Here is a 17,648-nt window from a genome sequence, read left to right on the forward strand (position 1 = left end):
GTCTCTGACCTCACTTCCTCGGAAGTAAACCAACATTTATTGTGTAGTAGGCAGTGGATCCCCACCATGACCCTGTTTTGCATATTTGGGGCTCCCGGGCTGGGGTACATTTCTGTCAACTCCCTCCAGACCTACTACTGTCCTTTGGCCAGGACGCGGTGTTGTGCAGCCACCTGCTTCCGACTGGCAGGGAAAGTGTGAGAGCCGGGGCAAAATCCCTCCCGCCCAAATGCCTGCCCGATGTGGAAAGGCGCTCCGAGCCCAGGTGTCTGCGCTGGACGAATGGCACCATGGCCGGGCCCCCGCGGCCGGCTTTCACCCGCCAGCTCTCGGCTTTCCACTCTCCTGCGGCGAGGGCGCCTTCCCCTGCCCTCCGGAACTTTGCGACTGGAGCACGGTTCCGGGCGGGGCCTGTTGGCGAGCGGAAACGGAAGTGTGCCAGGGAGGCGTAGTACTGGTAGCTGCGGTGTCGGAGCGAGCCATGGAGCACGTGACGGAGGGCTCCTGGGAGTCGCTCCCGGTGCCGCTGCACCCGCGGGTGCTGGGTGTCCTGCGGGAGCTGGGTTTCCCGTACATGACGCCGGTGCAGGTACCCGGGGCCGGGGAGGTGGGCCCTCGGTACGCAGGGGGCAGTTGGGGAAGGGGAGGCTCAGGGCGGGCCCGGCAGCCGCTGAATTGGATGCGGCCGGTAGGTGTTAGGACTCGCATCCTGGAGTTTTTACTCCTCCGGCTGGGACTTTTGCCACGTCTTTCTGCTGCGCCGACTCGGGAGATGCCAAGCTGGTTAATGATCGCCAGGCAGAGGCGGCAGGCGGCGGCTCACCTGTGCCAGGGTCTTCACCGCCCCCCACCCCGCCCTTAGGTGCTGGGACCCAAGTGCCTGGTTCGTATTCTCCCCCTACCCCCTCTAGCTGTGAGACCTTGGGCAAGTGGCTTAACCTCTCTGTGTTTCATTTCCTTTCTCTGTGAGATGACGAAAATAGTATTACCAGAGGGTTGTTGTGGAGATTACCTAAGACAATTTGGGGCACATCATGGGCGCTCAGTAAATGTTACCTGCTGTCATTGTTTTTATTACTTGGGCTAAGTGAAGTGTCCTGGTCCAGTTTATTCATTTATTCAAGAAATTTCTTGAGGACAAACTACGTATTGGGTAATTTTTTCTAGGCTCCAGGGATTTTGCAGTGTTGGTCCCCACTCATGGGCCTTGTTTTCTAATGCCCGAGAGAGAGAAAGGGGTAAAGGAATAAGGTAATTTCAGCTGGTGATAAGTGTTGTGGAGGAGACAGTGACAAGAAGGTACAGGATAGGAGATAAGATAGGGGAGGCCTCTCGGAGGAGGTGTCATTAAGCTGCTACCTGAATGAGAAGGACCTGGCTGTGGGGTGATTGGGGGCATGATATTCCAGCAAAGAGAAATGCCCGTGCAAATGCCCTGGGGCTGGAAATGAGCTTGGAGGAACAGAAAGAAGGCCTCTGTGACTGGAGCAGCATGAGTAGTGTAAGAGGTGAGCAAACCGGGTGCTGGATCGTGCAGGATCTTCCTTGTAGGAGCTTGTATTTTATTCTAAATGCAGCGGGAAGCTGTCTTCCATGGGAAACTGTGCAGAGAGGGAAGGGATGTGACTGCGGCGTAGAAAATAGACTTTAGAGGAATAAGAGGAGAAGTGGGGAGGTCCATTAGGAGGCCACTGTCAAGTTAGAGGTGATGGTGGCGTGGAGTAGAGAGGACGCAGTGGATATTGAAAAGTCAATGTTGGGATAGCTTTAGGGCTCCTGAGGGGCCAGATGTGGGGTTCATGAAGAAGGAATCTACAGGGACCCTGAGGTTTTTGACTTAGCAGCTGGGTGGATGGTGGTATCATTTATTGAGATGAGGAAAGCTGGGAAGGATAACAGGCTTCAGAGGGAAAATCAAGAGGGTTCTGTTTTGAAATGTTAAGTTGAGATGTCCATAGGCTCCTCAGGAAAGGTGTGGAGGAAGCAGGCAGTGCTCTGTGCCATGCCTCGGGACTGTAGTGCAGACAAGACCCAGTGTCTGCCATTGGAGTCGATGGTCTAGGTGCCGTCCACTATGGTAGTCACTCACCTGTGGCTGTTGAACACTTGAAACATGGTGAGTCCATATTGAGATGTGCTCTAAGTGTAAAATGTACAGTGGATTTTGAGGACTTAGTGTGAAAAACAAATGAAAAATCTCATTCTTTTTTAATAAATTTATTTTATTTTTGGCTGTGTTGAGTCTTTGCTGCGTGCGGGCTTTCTCTAGTTGCGGCGAGCGGGGGCTACTCTTCGTTGCGGTGCGCGGGCTTCTCATTGCGGTAGCTTCTCTTGTTGCAGAGCACGGGCTCTAGGCATGTGGGCTTCAGTAGTTGTGTCATGCGGGCTCTAGAGCGCAAGCTCAGTAGTTGTGGCGCACGGGCTTAGTTGCTCCGTGGCATGTGGGATCTTCCTGGAGCAGGGCTCGAACCCATGTCCTCTGCATTGGCAGGCGGATTCTTAACCACTGTGCCACCAGGGAAGCCCCCCCACCCTGTTTGACAACCCCAAATGTCTTCAGATATTGCCAAATATTCCCTGCGGGCACAGAAATCACCCAGGCTGAGACTTACTTGTGTTGAAGCAGTTAGAAAAGTGCTACACGTGTTGCAATGGGTGAGCTCAGGCTCTGGGGACCAGGAGTGGAGTGTGGTCCTGGAGGGGGCGACCTTGAAGCCAAGACCTGAGTCTGCTTCAGGTTCAGCTGCTTGTTGCTGCAACCAAAGGGCCAGGCCTCTTGTAACCCTGTGGGTTTTCTGCGGTGTTTATAATTAGAGGGCCTATTTAAATCGTTGTTTTGTGATACTAGAGCTGGAAGGAACACAGTGTCTTCAAACCCTTCTTGGTCCAGAGAGGAAGAGTAGGCGAGGCAGGGCTAGAACTCAGGACCCCCAAATCCCAGCTTGGCTCACTTCCCCTCCATGCCATCTGTGTAGACACCGCTGCTGTATTACCTGTGAGCTGACCCCACTGGGGCCCCGGTGGGTGACTGTAATCGGAGTCCAATTTGTGGTGGGGTCCAGTGTGACCAAGGCCAGCCTTGTGTTCCTTGGGCTTTGGGCCTCATCGGTGGAGTCACAGCATCCCCTAACCAGTGCTCTGCCATCTCTCTCTTCAGTCTGCAACCATCCCTCTGTTCATGAAAAACAAAGATGTTGCTGCAGAAGCGGTGAGTACCTTGTGTAAATGCAGCTTGTCTTCCTGTTTTCCTTCCAAAATGAACTGTGAGGAAAAGCAAACGGAAACTTTCTGCCCTTTGCAGGTCACAGGTAGTGGCAAAACACTCGCTTTCATCATCCCCATCCTGGAGATTCTCCTGAGAAGGGAAGAGAAGTTAAAAAAGAGTCAGGTGAGGATAGCTAAATGGTTTATTTTCACTTAGTCATCAGAGAGTTCACAGTTGAGGAAGAAGCTGGTCAAAAGCTTGAAAAAATAAGAAGGAAAAAGTACAGTCTGTCCTCATTACCTGCAGGCTCTGTGTTTATGAACGTGCCTACTGCTTAACGTTCATTTGTAGCTCCCCAGAGCAGCACTCAGTGTGCTGTCATGCTCGTGCCTGCACCTATATGGGGCAGCGACAAATGGGAGTCGCCTTATGGCACTTTCCCAGCCGAGTCTGATCAGGGCGATACTGCCTTCTCGTTCCAGATCTCAGGCTGTAAGCACGTGTCCTTTTCCCGGTCAACTTGCTGCTGTGATTTTTTTTTTTTTTTGGTGATTTCACTGTTTAAAATGACCCCCAAACATAGTGCCGAAGCGTTGTCGAATGTTCCTGAGTGCAGAGAGGCTGTGATGTGCCTTACGGAGAAAATACATGTTGCATAAGCTTCTTTTGATAGTGCTGTTGGCTATGGGTTCAATGTTAATGAATCAACAGTATATATTAAATGAGGTGTCTTTATTTAATAATTTAATTGAAGTATAGTTGACTTACAAAATAAGGTATCTTTAAACAGAAATATATGTAAAACAAGCTTATGTATTGATAGGTCGACACAGATGTGGCCAGAGGCTTGCAGGAACCTAACCCCATTTCCCCAGGAGCAATGGTCCAGTGTTCACTAACAGCGTATGTGGCCACTTTGTAGAACAGAACGAGGACTGACTATAATTCAAACTACAGTTGACCTTTGAACAGCAGGGGTTTGAATGGTGCAGGTCCACTTAAACGCGGGTTTCTTTCAGTAGTGAATAACTATAGGTCTACACCAGCCGAGGTTGGTTTAATCCCTAGATGCGGAATTGGGACATGGAGGAACGAAACCGGTTGTATGGAGAGCCAGCTATAAATAGTTTGCGGATTTTCGACTACGCAGAAGGTTCACATCCCCAACCCCCACATCATTCAAGGGTCAACTCTCGATGTGTACTGTGACCGGGCATGACCGGGCACTGCTGAAAAAGCCCAGGAAGTGCTGTTTCTCTGGGAACCTTCGTCCATTAGGTGGAGGGTGCAGTCTCGTGTGAGTTCAGCTCTGCAAGCCCTGGGCTCTGCTAATCACGTGCCTTCCCCCGCGTGGGCAGGTTGGCGCCATAATCATCACACCCACGCGAGAGCTGGCTGTGCAGATAGATGAGGTCCTGTCGCATTTCACGAAGCCCTTCCCACAGTTCAGGTAAATGGGAGGCAGAGTCCCTGTCAGCCATGGGCTGTGATTTTGCCTGACCTGCTCAAAGACGCTTTTCTTGTTTTAGCCAGATTCTCTGGATCGGAGGCAGGAATCCTGGAGAGGATGTTGCGAGGTTTAAGGAACACGGGTAAGTTGCCTTGCTTGCTCTTGGCATTGAACCCAAGAGGAATCGACACATGATCTAGGCTTAACCGGAAACCCCCCGCTTCAGAAGCCCCCTCCCCACAAAAAGTTCTTTCTTCAGGCCAACCTCCCATTTTGCTCACGGGCTCATGATCTCGTCCCTCCCGTGGTGGTCCCTGACCTCTCCCCGAGCCCCAGACACACAGATGATCCACCTGTCTGCTTGGCATCTCCCCAGGCATCTCACAGCTGTTGCAAATGCGTCTACAACAGGAGCTTGGAATTTTCATCCCCAGACTTGCACCTCGTCTGGAGCTTCCTGTTCATCTGCCCCCGTTGCTTCTCCTGAAGTCAGGGGCCCAGCCTCAGCTCGTCCCGGCCCCTCCACTCCCCCTCACAGCCAGCTGACACCACGTCCTCTGCGTTTTCTCTCCAGAGCGCGTCTCTAACCGTCAACCTTCCCATCGCCACCTCTCCTACTCATTTCCCCCCCGGACTCCTGCAGTGGCTTCTCTGTCTCTCTCTCTCCTGTGTGTGTCTACTATTGCCCCCAATAGTCCACTCTGCGTAGCAACCAGAATGCCAGTCGGGTCATGTCACTCACTGAAAGCTTTTCAGTGGCTCCTCCTGGCCCTTGGGGTAGATCCTAGTGTCTGCCTAGGGCCTGTGAGCCACCACTCTCCACCGCTGCCCGCTTCACAGCCCACCCTGCTGCCACAGTGGGCTGGCGTTCTCCCAGGTACTGCACGTGCCAGGCTCTTCCATGTCTCCAGGAGGCTCGGGAAAGTCGGGGTGGTGTCTGTCCGGCAGCATTTTACCTTCAGAGCCTAGTGAGGCGCTGAGCACACGGCTGGTGTTTAATAAGCATTCGGAATGCGTGTTTGAATACGCGATGGCCATCACTCCTTGGCATTTTATTGTACCACGATGAATAAGGTTTGTAATGAGCAGCAATAGAATTTATGCCCAGTTTGTCAGTGAATCTCCATAAAGAAAACTATTTTTCTTGAGCACTTGCTGTGTCCAGCTACAATGGGAGATACTTTGCAGCAGGGGTCACAGACTCGAGTTGCTGCAGGGCTCAGAGGATAATATAAACGTGTGAAGGGGGTGGGCGGGGAGTGGGAGGGACCGGCTAGTTCACGCCTGAGTACTCACCTCCCACTGATCGCTGCCCACAGAACTCTGGGCTCAGTTCTCCAGGTTTTGAATGTTTTACAAGAATATGGAATTCCAGATTTCTGTGTGTTATCTCCAGATTGTTTTAACTGTTGGCATGTAATTCACATTTAAAAACAACAACAACAAAACTTTCCTGCAGGTCACCCAGTGTGTGGGGGCCATGTTTGGCTTTCAGTCTGCCAGTTTGTGATCTTTACATAAAATTATCTCTAGTTCTGTTCACATTCTCATTTTATAGATGAGTGACCTGGGACCTAAAGTGGTTGAGTAAAGTCAGGGGGTCAGCAAACCCTTTCTGTAAAGAACCAGATGGTAATTATTTTACCTTTGTCGATCACACAGTCTGTCATAACAGCTCACCTCTGCTGTTATCGTGTGAAAGCCACCAGAGGCAACCCATGAATGAAAGAGGATGTGTAATTACGTGCCAGTAAAATGTCATGAAAGTAGCGGAATCCATACGTGACCTAAGAGCCAGTTTGCTGAGCCCTGCCCTTGATCTCAGCCTGGAACCCAGACCTGTCCCCTCACGGCGCAGCCTTGTCTTCCCGCTGTGGTGGTCTCCCTTCTCTTCACTGGCATTTTAGATGACTTTTGCTGGGGGGAATACAAAACTTGGTGTTTGGAATCACAGAGGTCTCTGAGATCCAGCGAGTGCGGTAAATGTTAACTTTGTTTTCATAGTGGGAACATCATTGTGGCAACCCCAGGCCGCCTGGAGGACATGTTCCGAAGGAAGGCAGAGGGCCTGGATCTGGCCAGCTGCGTGAGGTCCCTGGAGGTCCTGGTGTTGGATGAAGCGGACAGGCTTCTGGATATGGGGTTCGAGGCGAGGTACTGGAGTTTGGACTTCGTGGGCTTCGGGTGACACAGGATGAAAGGGAGCTCAAGATGGAATTCCTTTGTTACTCCATGACTGTCTCTGTTAGCCACATGTGTATTTCTTTTTTTAAATAAATTTATTTATTTTATATTTTGGGTGCGTTGGGTCTTCGTTGCTGCGTGCTGGCTTTCCCTAGTTGTGGTGAGCAGGGGCTACTGTTCATAGGGTACACAGGCTTCTCATTGCAGAGGCTTCTCTCGTTGCAGAGCACGGGCTCTAGGCGCGTGGGCTTCAGTAGCTGTGGCTCACGGGCTTTAGAGTGCAGGCTCAGTAGTTGTGGCGCACGGGCTTAGTTCCACGGCACAGTTCCTGGACCAGGGCTCGAACCCGTGTCCCCTCCACTGGCAGGCGGGTTCTGTTTATTGATTGATTGATTGCTGCCTTCGGTCTACGGTTCTGCGTGTGGGCTTTCTCTAGTTGCGGCGAGCAGGGGCTACTCTTCGTTGAGGTGCGCGAGCTTCTCATTTTGGTGGCTTTTTTTGTTGCGGAGCATGGGCTCTAGGCACATGGGCTTCAGTAGTTGTGGCACGCGGGCTCAGTAGTTGTGGCTCACGGGCTCTACAGTGCAGGCTCAGTAGTTGTGGCGCACGGGCTTAGTTGTTCCACAGCATGTGGGATCTTCCCGGACCAGGGCTCGAACCTGTGTCCCCTGCATTGGGAGGCAGATTCTTAACCACTGCGCCACCAGGGAAGTCCCCACATGTGAATTTCAAATCATTAGGTTGTTTAATCCTTCAGATTCTACCACACAATTTAAATTCCATTTCTTATGTCTTTGATGTTCTTAAGATGTGTTTTCCTTCATGGCTTCTTTAAAAGTTTCTGTGAGTTTTAAAAAAGTAAGTAGCTTTATTGGGATATAATTCATATGTTACACAATTCACCCATGTAAAGTGTACAGTTTCATGGTTTTTAGTCTCAAAAAGTTTTGTCTTAATTTCACTCTTTTAATTGCCCCCCATTGTAAAAGTAAAATTATATGCTCACATTGAAGAAACCTTGGGAAAATGAGAGTATAAAGAAGAAATGAAGATCGCCCATAATCTCACCTCCCAGTAGTAGCTACTGTAAATATTGTGATGGTTTTCAGTCTTTTAAAATAACCTGTTTAGTATCATAAAACACCATTTGTTGATTATGCTGTTAATTGAGGGGTTAAGATGAGCCCTCTCTTTTTAGCATAAACACCATCTTGGAGTTTTTGCCGAAGCAGAGGAGAACGGGCCTCTTCTCGGCCACTCAGACACAAGAAGTGGAGAACCTGGTGAGAGCAGGCCTCCGGAACCCTGTGCGCATCTCGGTGAAGGAGAAGGGCGCGGCGGCCAGCAGCACGCAGAAGACCCCCTCCCGCCTGGAGAACTACTACATGGTGAGTGCTCGGTGGTCTCACTGACTCCTGCAGGCCATCGAGGAGGCTGTAGGGGTCTAAGGTACAGCGTGGGGACTGGGGTTAACAGTGTCGTGTACTTGAAACTTGCTAACAGAGTAGTTCTTCAAGTACAAAAGGGAACGATGTGAAGGGTGTGTTAATTCACTTGATTATGATAATCATTTCACAGTGTACGCGCATGTCATCACTTCGTACACCTTCAATGTATACATGTATAGATTTTTAACGTGTAAATATGCTTAAATATATACAATTTTTATTTGCCAATTATACCTCAGTAAAGCTGGAAAAAATAAAACAAGTATTAAAAGCCAAAGCAATTTACTGAAAAAAATTACTAATTTTTTTTGACTTGAACTGCTTTCAGTAAGCTTAGTTATGTTTTTTTGGGGTCTGCGCCGCACAGCACGTGGGATCTTAGTCCCCCGACCAGGGATCGAACCCACCCCCCTGCAGTGGAAGCGTGGAGTCCTAACCATTGGACTGCCAGGGAAGTCCTGGTTTTCCTTCTAAATGATCAGCTATAATAATTGTTTTAACAACTTATTAGATTTTCCAAGTTTTATCAATATGGTGTACAGTGTTCCCACTGATATATGTTAACTCTTAGCAATTAAAACAAATAAATAAGCAAATGGGACTTCCGTGGCTGTCCAGTGGTTAAGACTCTGTGCTTCCACCGCCGGGGCACAGCTTTGATCCCTGGTTGGGGAACTAAGATTCTGCATGCTGTGTGGCGTGGCCAAAAAAAAAAAAAAACAAGCAAGCCAAAAATAAGTGCTCTAGAGACTGGCTTTCAGTTTTCTAGGAAACTAAATCTATAAAATGATACCCTGTGGCACATTTTTTTTTTTTTTTTTTTTTGCGGTACGCGGGCCTCTCACTGTTGTGGCCTCTCCTGTTGCGGAGCACAGGCTCCGGACGCACAGCCCCAGCGGCCATGGCTTACGGGCCCAGCCGCTCTGTGGCATGTGGGATCTTCCCGGACCGGGGCACGAACCCTTGTCCCCTGCATTGGCAGGCGGACTCTGAACCACTGCGCCACCAGGGAAGCCCCTGGACACTCTTAAGTATTATGGACCCTTGGGTCCAATTCCACAGCTGTGAATCGTAATCTGTATGCTGTGTCCAAGGATCTGCATTTTAAAGACCTCCCCGGGGGTGGTGGCCGGCATGGCGCTGTCTGCATGTTGGGGTTTGGGAGGTACTTACTGCACTGGGTGACTCCCTGTCCTCAGTTACATGACTTTGTGACTTACGTGTGTCAGCAGCCCAGGCTGATGTTTATTCTCATCTCGGTAGACTGAGTGACATTCTGACGAAAGTCTGTCCCTTTTCATGGAGGAAATTAGATTCCTTAAAATTTAAGGCCGGGCTTCCCTAGTGGCGCAGTGGTTGAGAGTCCGCCTGCCGATGCAGGGGACACGGGTTCGTGCCCCGGTACGGGAAGATCCCACGTGCCGCGGAGTGGCTGGGCCCGTGAGCCATGGCCGCTGAGCCTGCGCGTCCGGAGCCTGTGCTCCGCAACGGGCGAAGCCACAGCGGTGAGAGGCCTGTGTACCGCAAAAAAAAAAAAAAAAATTTAAGGCCGAAACTGAAAATAGCTATGGGGTTATTATTGTCAGCAAATTTGTTTTTATTTTATTGGTTTTCCTTTTTATTTTATAGGTATGTAAGGCAGATGAGAAATTTAATCAGCTGGTACATTTTCTTCGAAATCATAAGCAGGAAAAACACCTGGTCTTCTTCAGGTAATACTTCTGGGGTTCAGCCACACCCAGAACGTGCACATGTGTGTAACCTTCAGGTTTGGAATTCCCTTCAGGTTGTTTGTCTGTTAGGAATGTGTTTGCTGCAAATGACTTCTGCAGCTCAAGCTGGAGGGGTTTATTTTTCTCCTGTGAAAAGAAGTCCAGAGGTAGGCAGTTCCTGACATTGGTTTCTGTCTCAGCAACGTCAAGACCAGTGTTTCTTTAACTGTCTTGGCCTTTCCTTCCTGTAGGTCACCTCCTAGTTTTAAGATGACCACTGTGACACCTGCTGCCACGTTTGCATTGAAAGCAGATAAAAGGAAAAGCAGGGAGAGGGGGAAGGGCAGTGCTTGCTATATCCGACCCTTTTAATCAGAAAAGCAAAAGACTTTCTCAGGCAGCCCCCTCCCAAGCTGACTTCTGCTTTCATTGTATGGGCCAAAGGTGGGTCACCCAGCAGCCCCTCACTTTAGGAGATGGGAAAAAAACAAGTGGGTAGCTGTCCCAGCCTCTGTAGTAGAGGGAGGTGAAGGAGGAAGTGGTTGGGAGGGCGTTTGATCCGCCAGCCTAGTGTCTGCCACACTGGGTGTGTCCTGTTGTCAGAGCGCAAGATAGGAACAGTTGTGTGCATCCTTTGGGCTGTTTTTTTCCTCCTCCAGATATACCTGTGGTGTTGTCTTTTTTGCAATACCAAAATAATTTTATGTTTGTTTTCCATCCATCATGTCACCAATAAAATGCATTAGCTGTACTGTCCCACAGTTAGAAATACAACCTGGTACCCACACCACACACACACACGCACACGCACACGAAACTGAAACAAAGATTTCATAAAACTGCGTTTGACTAGGTGGGATGCATTCTGATGCTTTCTGTTCTGTTCTGCTCTAATTTTTAAAAAATGCTGGTCCAGACTCACTAAATTGATTTCAGAACCCACCAGATTGCTTTCAGGATCTGTGGGTTGTGACCCTAGTGTGCAAAACTGCTTTATTATGTACTGATGTGACTCTTGGTGGAAACTGGGGAATCTGGCAGCAGTCAGTTAGCACAGGTGTTTAAGACAGGAGAGTTAGACAGGAGTTAGCCCGAATTGGAATCCTGCAGCCTGGTGTAGTGGGAGAACATGGGAGACGGAATCACACCTTCCTCTGGTTCTCCTCTGCCACTCACTCGTACTGCTTCTCTGGAAGCTTCAGGTCCCTCATCTACAAAAGGATGTGACATCCCTTTGGGATCCCTCAAATAAAAAAGGTGAACTTTATTAGAAGGGGGCTGTGTAGGGAGCTCACAGACTCAAAGAGAAAGTTGGGTGCACCGCCTCTAGGGAAGACAGGATCTGGGGGACCCAGATGGCCATCTCTTTAGGGCACAGCCTCATTGGGATGACCTTGCTCCAGTCCCCTTTTGTCCTTGACTCCAAGTCCAATATCCAGGATAGAGGACCTGATAGGTCTGACTTCTGCTGAGCCCTTGGGAACTGCACTGAATGGGGAAGAAGCAGTTCCCTGAAAGAAAAGCAGGAGTAAAGCTGTATTTAAGACGTCATCGTTCTTGTTGTGAAGGACTCCTTCCGTTTAATTAGTTCCTCCGGGAGCCAGGGAGATCCCCTTGCTAGAACAGCTTTAGACAGGAGGAACACGTTGTTTGGGTTTTAACTCCTGCTGAAGGGGTTTTGTCAGAAGATTGGCCTTCCCCTGGCCGAGAGCTTAGTCGTGGATGATAAGCACAGGCATTCTCCTCTGCAGTCTCCCGGGACGACTGGGTGGTCCCCACTGCATCTAGTGCTTGCGGCCTCCCTCCCCCATCGCAGGAGGACCAAGGCGGCCTACGACTCTAAGCCCTCTGTCCCCTCTCGCAGCACTTGCGCCTGCGTGGAGTACTATGGAAAGGCTCTGGAGGCCCTGGTGAAGGGCGTGAAGGTAATGTGCATTCACGGAAAGATGAAATATAAGCGCAATAAGATCTTCACGGAGTTCCGCAAATTGCAAAGGTGGGTTGGCTTCCTTGGAGATGGCGGATCTCCAGCCACTCTGCTCTTGTGCAGGTTGCTCTGCCTCGAAACCTCACATGTGTTTCCCTGCCTGGAACTCTCTTCCTCCTCAACCTGGTTATCACATCTTCTCTGTATAAACATCCAGAGCCCCTGCCCTCTGTCCTGACCCCATTACACTTTGCTACACTGACTTCCTTACTTATCTGTCAACTTCCCTGCTAGGTTGTAAGCTCCATAAGAACGGGAACCTGTGTGTTGTGTTCGCTCCCCCAGTGGGGCTTTGGTAGCTGTTTGTTGAATGACGGAACAGACAGGAGCAACCCGTTAAAGGCTGTAGATTGTCAGTTGGTGGCTAGGCTGTAGGGAACTTGTGGCTCTAGTGATCATAACTTGATTCTGTTTGTGCATAGAAGTAATACTTCTCTGTGTTTCTTAATCATTGAGCCTTCTGGCTATGTTAAAAGCAATCTTTTAGGCAAAGTGATAGAATTGATGGATACATGACAGTCTGGGAGGGAAAATTTCATTTGTTTTTTTTAAACGGCTGCAAAGGATTAGACCAAATACTGTGGGTTTTTTTTTTTTCTTTTCCCTCAATGGAAATATGCTAATTTAAAAAAATCTCTTCAGTGTTTCCTCCCCACCTCTTTACAGATTTCACTGACAACTTGTAAAGTCCTAGAGGTTCTTAGGAGGAAGAAAAATCAAAATGTTATTCCTATATATTTGCTTCTGTGAGAGATTCTGCAACCTGTGTTATTACTGTCATCCCTCAGTAAAGACTGCTTGATGGTGAGGGAAACAGTGGCCTCCTTACTCAGTGTGGTGTTTTCTCATTTTCTAGTGGGATTTTAGTGTGCACTGATGTGATGGCCCGAGGAATAGATATTCCTGAAGTAAACTGGGTTTTGCAGTACGACCCTCCCAGCAATGCCAGGTACAGCATGAGAGAATGTTACCCACTCTGTCTAGGAATCTAGGCTAATGAAATAGGAATCCTGAGGAAGAAGACATAATGATGGTTGTCAAAACATTACAAAATAGCAAAAATAGGGGAACTGGTGAGTTATCATTGATAGGTCAATAGTGATACTATATTATCACTGAAATTTCAGTCATTTTCAAATACTTTTTTTTTTTTTTTGCGGTACGCGGGCCTCTCGTTGTGGCCTCTCCCGTTGCGGAGCACAGCCTCCAGACGCACAGGCTCAGCGGCCATGGCTCACGGGCCCAGCTGCTCCGCGGCATGTGGGATCTTTCCGGACCGGGGCACGAACCCGCGTCCCCTGCATCGGCAGGCGGACTCTCAACCACTGCGCCACCAGGGAAGCCCCCTCAAATACTTTTTAATAGATCTTTTTTATTTACTTATTGATTTTTAAATATTTTGGCTGTGCCGCACAGCATGTGGGATCTTACTTCCTGGACCAGGGATGGAACTCATGCCCCCTGCATTGGAAGTGCAGAGTCTTAATCACTGGGCCATCAGGGAAGTCCCTTAAAGTTCTTGCAGAACTGCACAGGATAGAGTGTTTAAAGGAGAACAATATATACACCATATATGAAGATGTCAGTTATTCTCTGAAAGCAAGCATATATTCCTGATAAATGCCTCCAAACATAGGAAACCACCTGTAAATACAAACTCCTAAGCAATAGTTGTTACTTCCGGGGGGGGCGGGGGTGCGGTTCCTCATAGGTCACTTTTATTTTCTTTTTTACACTTTTCATTGTTTTTCAAATTTTCTACTGAGACTGCTTCCTCCTACCTGTACCGTCAGATAGGCATAAATTTAAAAGTTTTATAGTTCATAGTAAATGTCTAACAGAACCCTCTCTGGTTTGCACGTGTACTTTAATAGCCAGCTCTTCTATAGCACTAATAAGCGGCGGGTTGGTATGGAGCTCCTCGGGTCATTTTAGGTGCATCAGCCGTGCAGCTGCAGGCCTGTGCTCTGCTCGGCCACCGTCACGTGGTAACCATGTTCCCGCCCCTTGTTGTTCACAGTGCCTTCGTGCATCGCTGTGGCCGCACAGCCCGCATCGGCCACGGCGGCAGCGCACTTGTGTTTCTCCTTCCCATGGAAGAGTCGTACGTCAATTTCCTTGCAATTAACCAGAAAGTAAGCTGTCTTCCTTTTTCCTATGGAATGTCCAATGCTGGGGTAGTTGAAAAAGTTCTTTTCCAGCAAGTGGGGTCCAGAACTTAGATTAGGGGTTGCAGACACACAGGGGCCAGGCTGGTGATGTCCGTGCGGGAACCTGGCTGGCTTTATGGCTGTGGAGAGGCTCTGGGGTACGGCCGCTGCTCGGCCCCAGCTAAGTATCACTAGTTGGGAACATAGACCTATGTTACCATACTTTCCAACCAGAAATCAGGATTATTAGGTAAAATCTCATTTTAAACTTTGCTTTAAAATACTTTCTGGACCAAGTAAAATACTTTGCTTGGATTTGGGCTTCCAGGCCTCCGCTTTAAGATTAAAATGGATTGTTCTGCCTTTGGTTTTATTGGCACTGGCTTTTATGGGGTAGCCTTGGTTGGGGATGAGGGGATTCCAGCCAGAAGTGATGCCGTGGTCCCTGTGCAGTGCCCCCTGCAGGAGATGAAAGTCCAGAAGAACACAGTAGACCTCCTTCCAAAGCTCAAGTCCATGGCCCTGGCCGACAGAGCTGTGTTTGAAAAGGGCATGAAAGCTTTTGTGTCGTTCGTCCAGGCTTATGCAAAGCATGAGTGTAACCTCATCTTCAGATTAAAGGGTAAGTTGGACTTCTTCACATAGTTGTATCTCCATCTGAAACATCTGGTGGTTTTAGAAGTATTACAAGTATGAAAACTGCTTTGTTTTATAAAAACGTCAGGCCTTATTACTCAGCCATAAAAAGAAACGAAATTGAGCTATTTGTAATGAGGTGGATAGACCTAGAGTCTGTCATACAGAGTGAAGTCAGAAAGAGAGAGACAAATACCGTATGCTAACATATATATGGAATTTAAGAAAAAAAAATGTCATGAAGAACCTAGGGGTAAGACAGGAATAAAGACACAGACCTAATAGAGAATGGACTTGAGGATATGGGGAGGGGGAAGGGTAAGCTGTGACAAAGCGAGAGAGAGGCATGGACATTTATACACTACCAAACGTAAGGTAGATAGCGAGTGGGAAGCAGCCGCATAGCACAGGGAGATCAGCTCGGTGCTTCGTGACCACCTTGCGGGGTGGGATAGGGAGGGTGGGAGGGAGGGAGACGCAAGAGGGAAGAGATATGGAGACATATGTATAACTGATTCCCTTTGTTATAAAGCAGAAACTAACACACCATTGTAAAGCAATTATACTCTAATAAAGATGTTAAAAAAAAAAAGTCAGACCTATGCCAGGTTTAATGTATTCTAAACATTTAAAAGAAAGTCTTCCTGGGAATTCCCTGGTGATCTGGTGGTTAGGACTCCGAGCTTCCACTGCAGGGGCACGGGTTCGATCCCTGGTCGGGGAACTAAGATCCCATGTGCTGTGCAGCCGCAGTCAAAAAAATAAATAAAAATAAAATGAAAGAGTCTTCCTTGGGTTTGAGTAGACAGAGAATACGCTGGCTGTCGAGTATTCCTTTTTAGTAAAAATGTAAGTATCTTAATTCTAATTAAAATGAGCCTGTTAGATCATTTAGGTAGACAAAATTATATTGTTACGAATGTTCTGTGGGTTGATGCCAGTAACCCTGCTTTGGGCGTGCTAACCGCAGTGTTTCGGTTTTATCAGACCTCGATTTTGCAAGTCTTGCTCGAGGTTTTGGCCTGCTGAGGATGCCCAGGATGCCAGAGCTGAGAGGAAAGCCGTTTCCAGATTTCGTGCCTGTGGATGTCAGTACAGACAGCATTCCATTTAAAGATAAAATCAGAGAAAAGCAGAGGCAGAAGCTATTGGAGCAACAAAGAAAAGAGAAAACAGAAAATGAAGGGAGAAGAAAATTCATAAAAAATAAAGCTTGGTCAAAGCAGAAGGCCAAAAAGGAAAAGAAGAAAAAACGGAGTGAAAAAAGGAAAAGGGAAGAGGTAAAGTTTGCGTTTTTATTATTTAAATACTCAACTTAGAATTCTGAACAAGTTTCACTGAAGTGTCGTGTATAGTTATCTTCTAATAGGAATTGCGTAGGACTCTCCGATTTCTATACTCCCTTGGTGGCTTGGGTGGGGAATGCGCTGTGTTTGTGGAAGCTGATCTAAGAGCAAGTAGTTACCGATTAAAAATTGCTGGTTTCACTTAGAACACTGTTGCTGAGAAATTCAGTAGCTTGTTGGTCTCTTCTGCACTCAGGGTTCTGATATCGAAGATGAAGACATGGAAGAACTTCTTAATGACACAAGGCTCTTGAAAAAGTTTAAAAAAGGCAAAATTACTGAAGAAGAACTCGAGAAGGGGCTGTTGACGAGTGGCACAAGATCAGTCGAGACAGCAGATTTGGGGATCTCAGATTTGGAAGATGACTGCTGATTCCTGCCGCTCAGGCGAAGTGCATGAGAGCAACGGCAATGCCACGAGCTGCCCTGCGCTCGCAGATAGCCTGCGCTCGCGTCTACTGAACAGCAGAACTTCAGCAGACGTCCGGGAAGAACCACATCTCCCAAAGCTGCTGTTGCAGACGGCAGAGATGTGAGGGGTTTCACGCTCATGAATATTTTATGAAAAACATACCAGCCTTTGGAGCCTAACAGAAGAAAACGTAAATTAACTGAGTGTAAATAACAGATGTCAATATTTATTTTGATGGGTTACTCAAAGAGCTCATTGTTTGGTGGCTATTTTATACTTCTTTTTTAACATAGAGATACTGATGTAGACTTGATTTTAGGCCTTTTAAAATTCCTGTGTTTTCAGGCACCTGATCTCCCTGGATGTCCTTCTCCCTGGACTTCAGTTCTCTCTTTGATGTACTGTGCAGAACACCTGCACAGCCCCTAGTACTGTTTTATTGATGAGTATCTGAAAAACAGAGGAAGCAAGTCATTCTGGAAAAGAAAATTATTATGCCTTCTGTTGAATAAACTGTATTTCATTCTAATTGTGCCTAAAGTGTGTGAAGGTGGCTGCATAGTGTCTTTACCAAGATGGACAATACATTTGGGCCTGGGGTCAGCTTGCAGTACCGATACAACGCCGTATCAAAATCTTTCATACAATTTGAAAAGATGCTGAATTGTTCCCAAGAACAATTTTAAAAAAGCTGTTCAGGACCCAAACATGTTTAAATTCACATCTTTCCCAGATACAGAATTAAAGTTTGCAAATATTCTGGAAGGCGTCTTCGTAAGTGGTGAGGCGTGCAGGGTACTCCTGCCAAAGACGCTGTTTCTGTCTTGGGTTCTCACGTCCACTGCTGGAAGCCTGATGCAGGTTCAGCAAGTGTCTCCTGCCTTTCTCACACGGCACCGTGTAGCCTGCGTCCTGGGTGGCTGTTGGTCGCTGGAGGGGCGCCTGGCCGCAGTTAGGACCCCTGCTCTCTTAGGCCTGCATGGCTTTCACTGATGCTTCTGGCAGGTAAAGTCTGGAGTGTGGGGAAGATGAAGGGAGGGGGACGGGGCACATCTTCTTTCATCAGTCAAGTAGCCAATAATCTAACTTGTATTTCTGGAAACTGGAAATGAATGAAA

General features: G+C 48.1%; 1 protein-coding gene across 2 annotated transcripts; it reads left to right on the forward strand.

Annotated features, from left to right (window-relative positions):
- The first annotated feature begins 439 nt into the window (after positions 1–439).
- Positions 440–17,061, forward strand: DDX55 (DEAD-box helicase 55). Of its 2 annotated transcripts, XM_065889600.1 has the most exons (14): positions 440–589; positions 3,158–3,208; positions 3,302–3,388; positions 4,564–4,655; positions 4,735–4,797; positions 6,660–6,809; positions 8,038–8,227; positions 9,917–9,999; positions 11,864–11,995; positions 12,843–12,935; positions 14,007–14,121; positions 14,590–14,758; positions 15,760–16,052; positions 16,315–17,061. In XM_065889600.1, the coding sequence occupies exons 1-14, from the start codon at positions 482–484 to the stop codon at positions 16,489–16,491; spliced, it is 1,803 nt and encodes a 600-aa protein (XP_065745672.1). In that variant the 5' UTR covers positions 440–481; the 3' UTR covers positions 16,492–17,061. The 2 variants fall into 2 exon arrangements, with proteins under 2 accessions (XP_065745672.1, XP_065745673.1); XM_065889601.1 differs by lacking the exon at positions 12,843–12,935 and having other exon boundaries at positions 460–589.
- The last annotated feature ends 587 nt before the right edge of the window (positions 17,062–17,648 follow it).

The sequence above is a fragment of the Phocoena phocoena genome, chromosome 13, assembly GCF_963924675.1.
Source record: "Phocoena phocoena chromosome 13, mPhoPho1.1, whole genome shotgun sequence".
NCBI classification, from domain to species: domain Eukaryota; kingdom Metazoa; phylum Chordata; class Mammalia; order Artiodactyla; family Phocoenidae; genus Phocoena; species Phocoena phocoena.

What these genes read in the sequence shown, in the direction of transcription:
- DDX55 (XM_065889600.1), top strand. Translation starts at nt 482, where the DNA reads ATGGAGCACGTGACGGAGGGCTCCTGGGAGTCGCTCCCGGTGCCGCTG. An exon ending in AGAAGTTAAAAAAGAGTCAG is followed by an intron (nt 3,389 to 4,563) that starts GTGAGGATAGCT and finishes CCGCGTGGGCAG; the next exon opens with GTTGGCGCCATAATCATCAC. An exon ending in AAGCCCTTCCCACAGTTCAG is followed by an intron (nt 4,656 to 4,734) that starts GTAAATGGGAGG and finishes TTCTTGTTTTAG; the next exon opens with CCAGATTCTCTGGATCGGAG.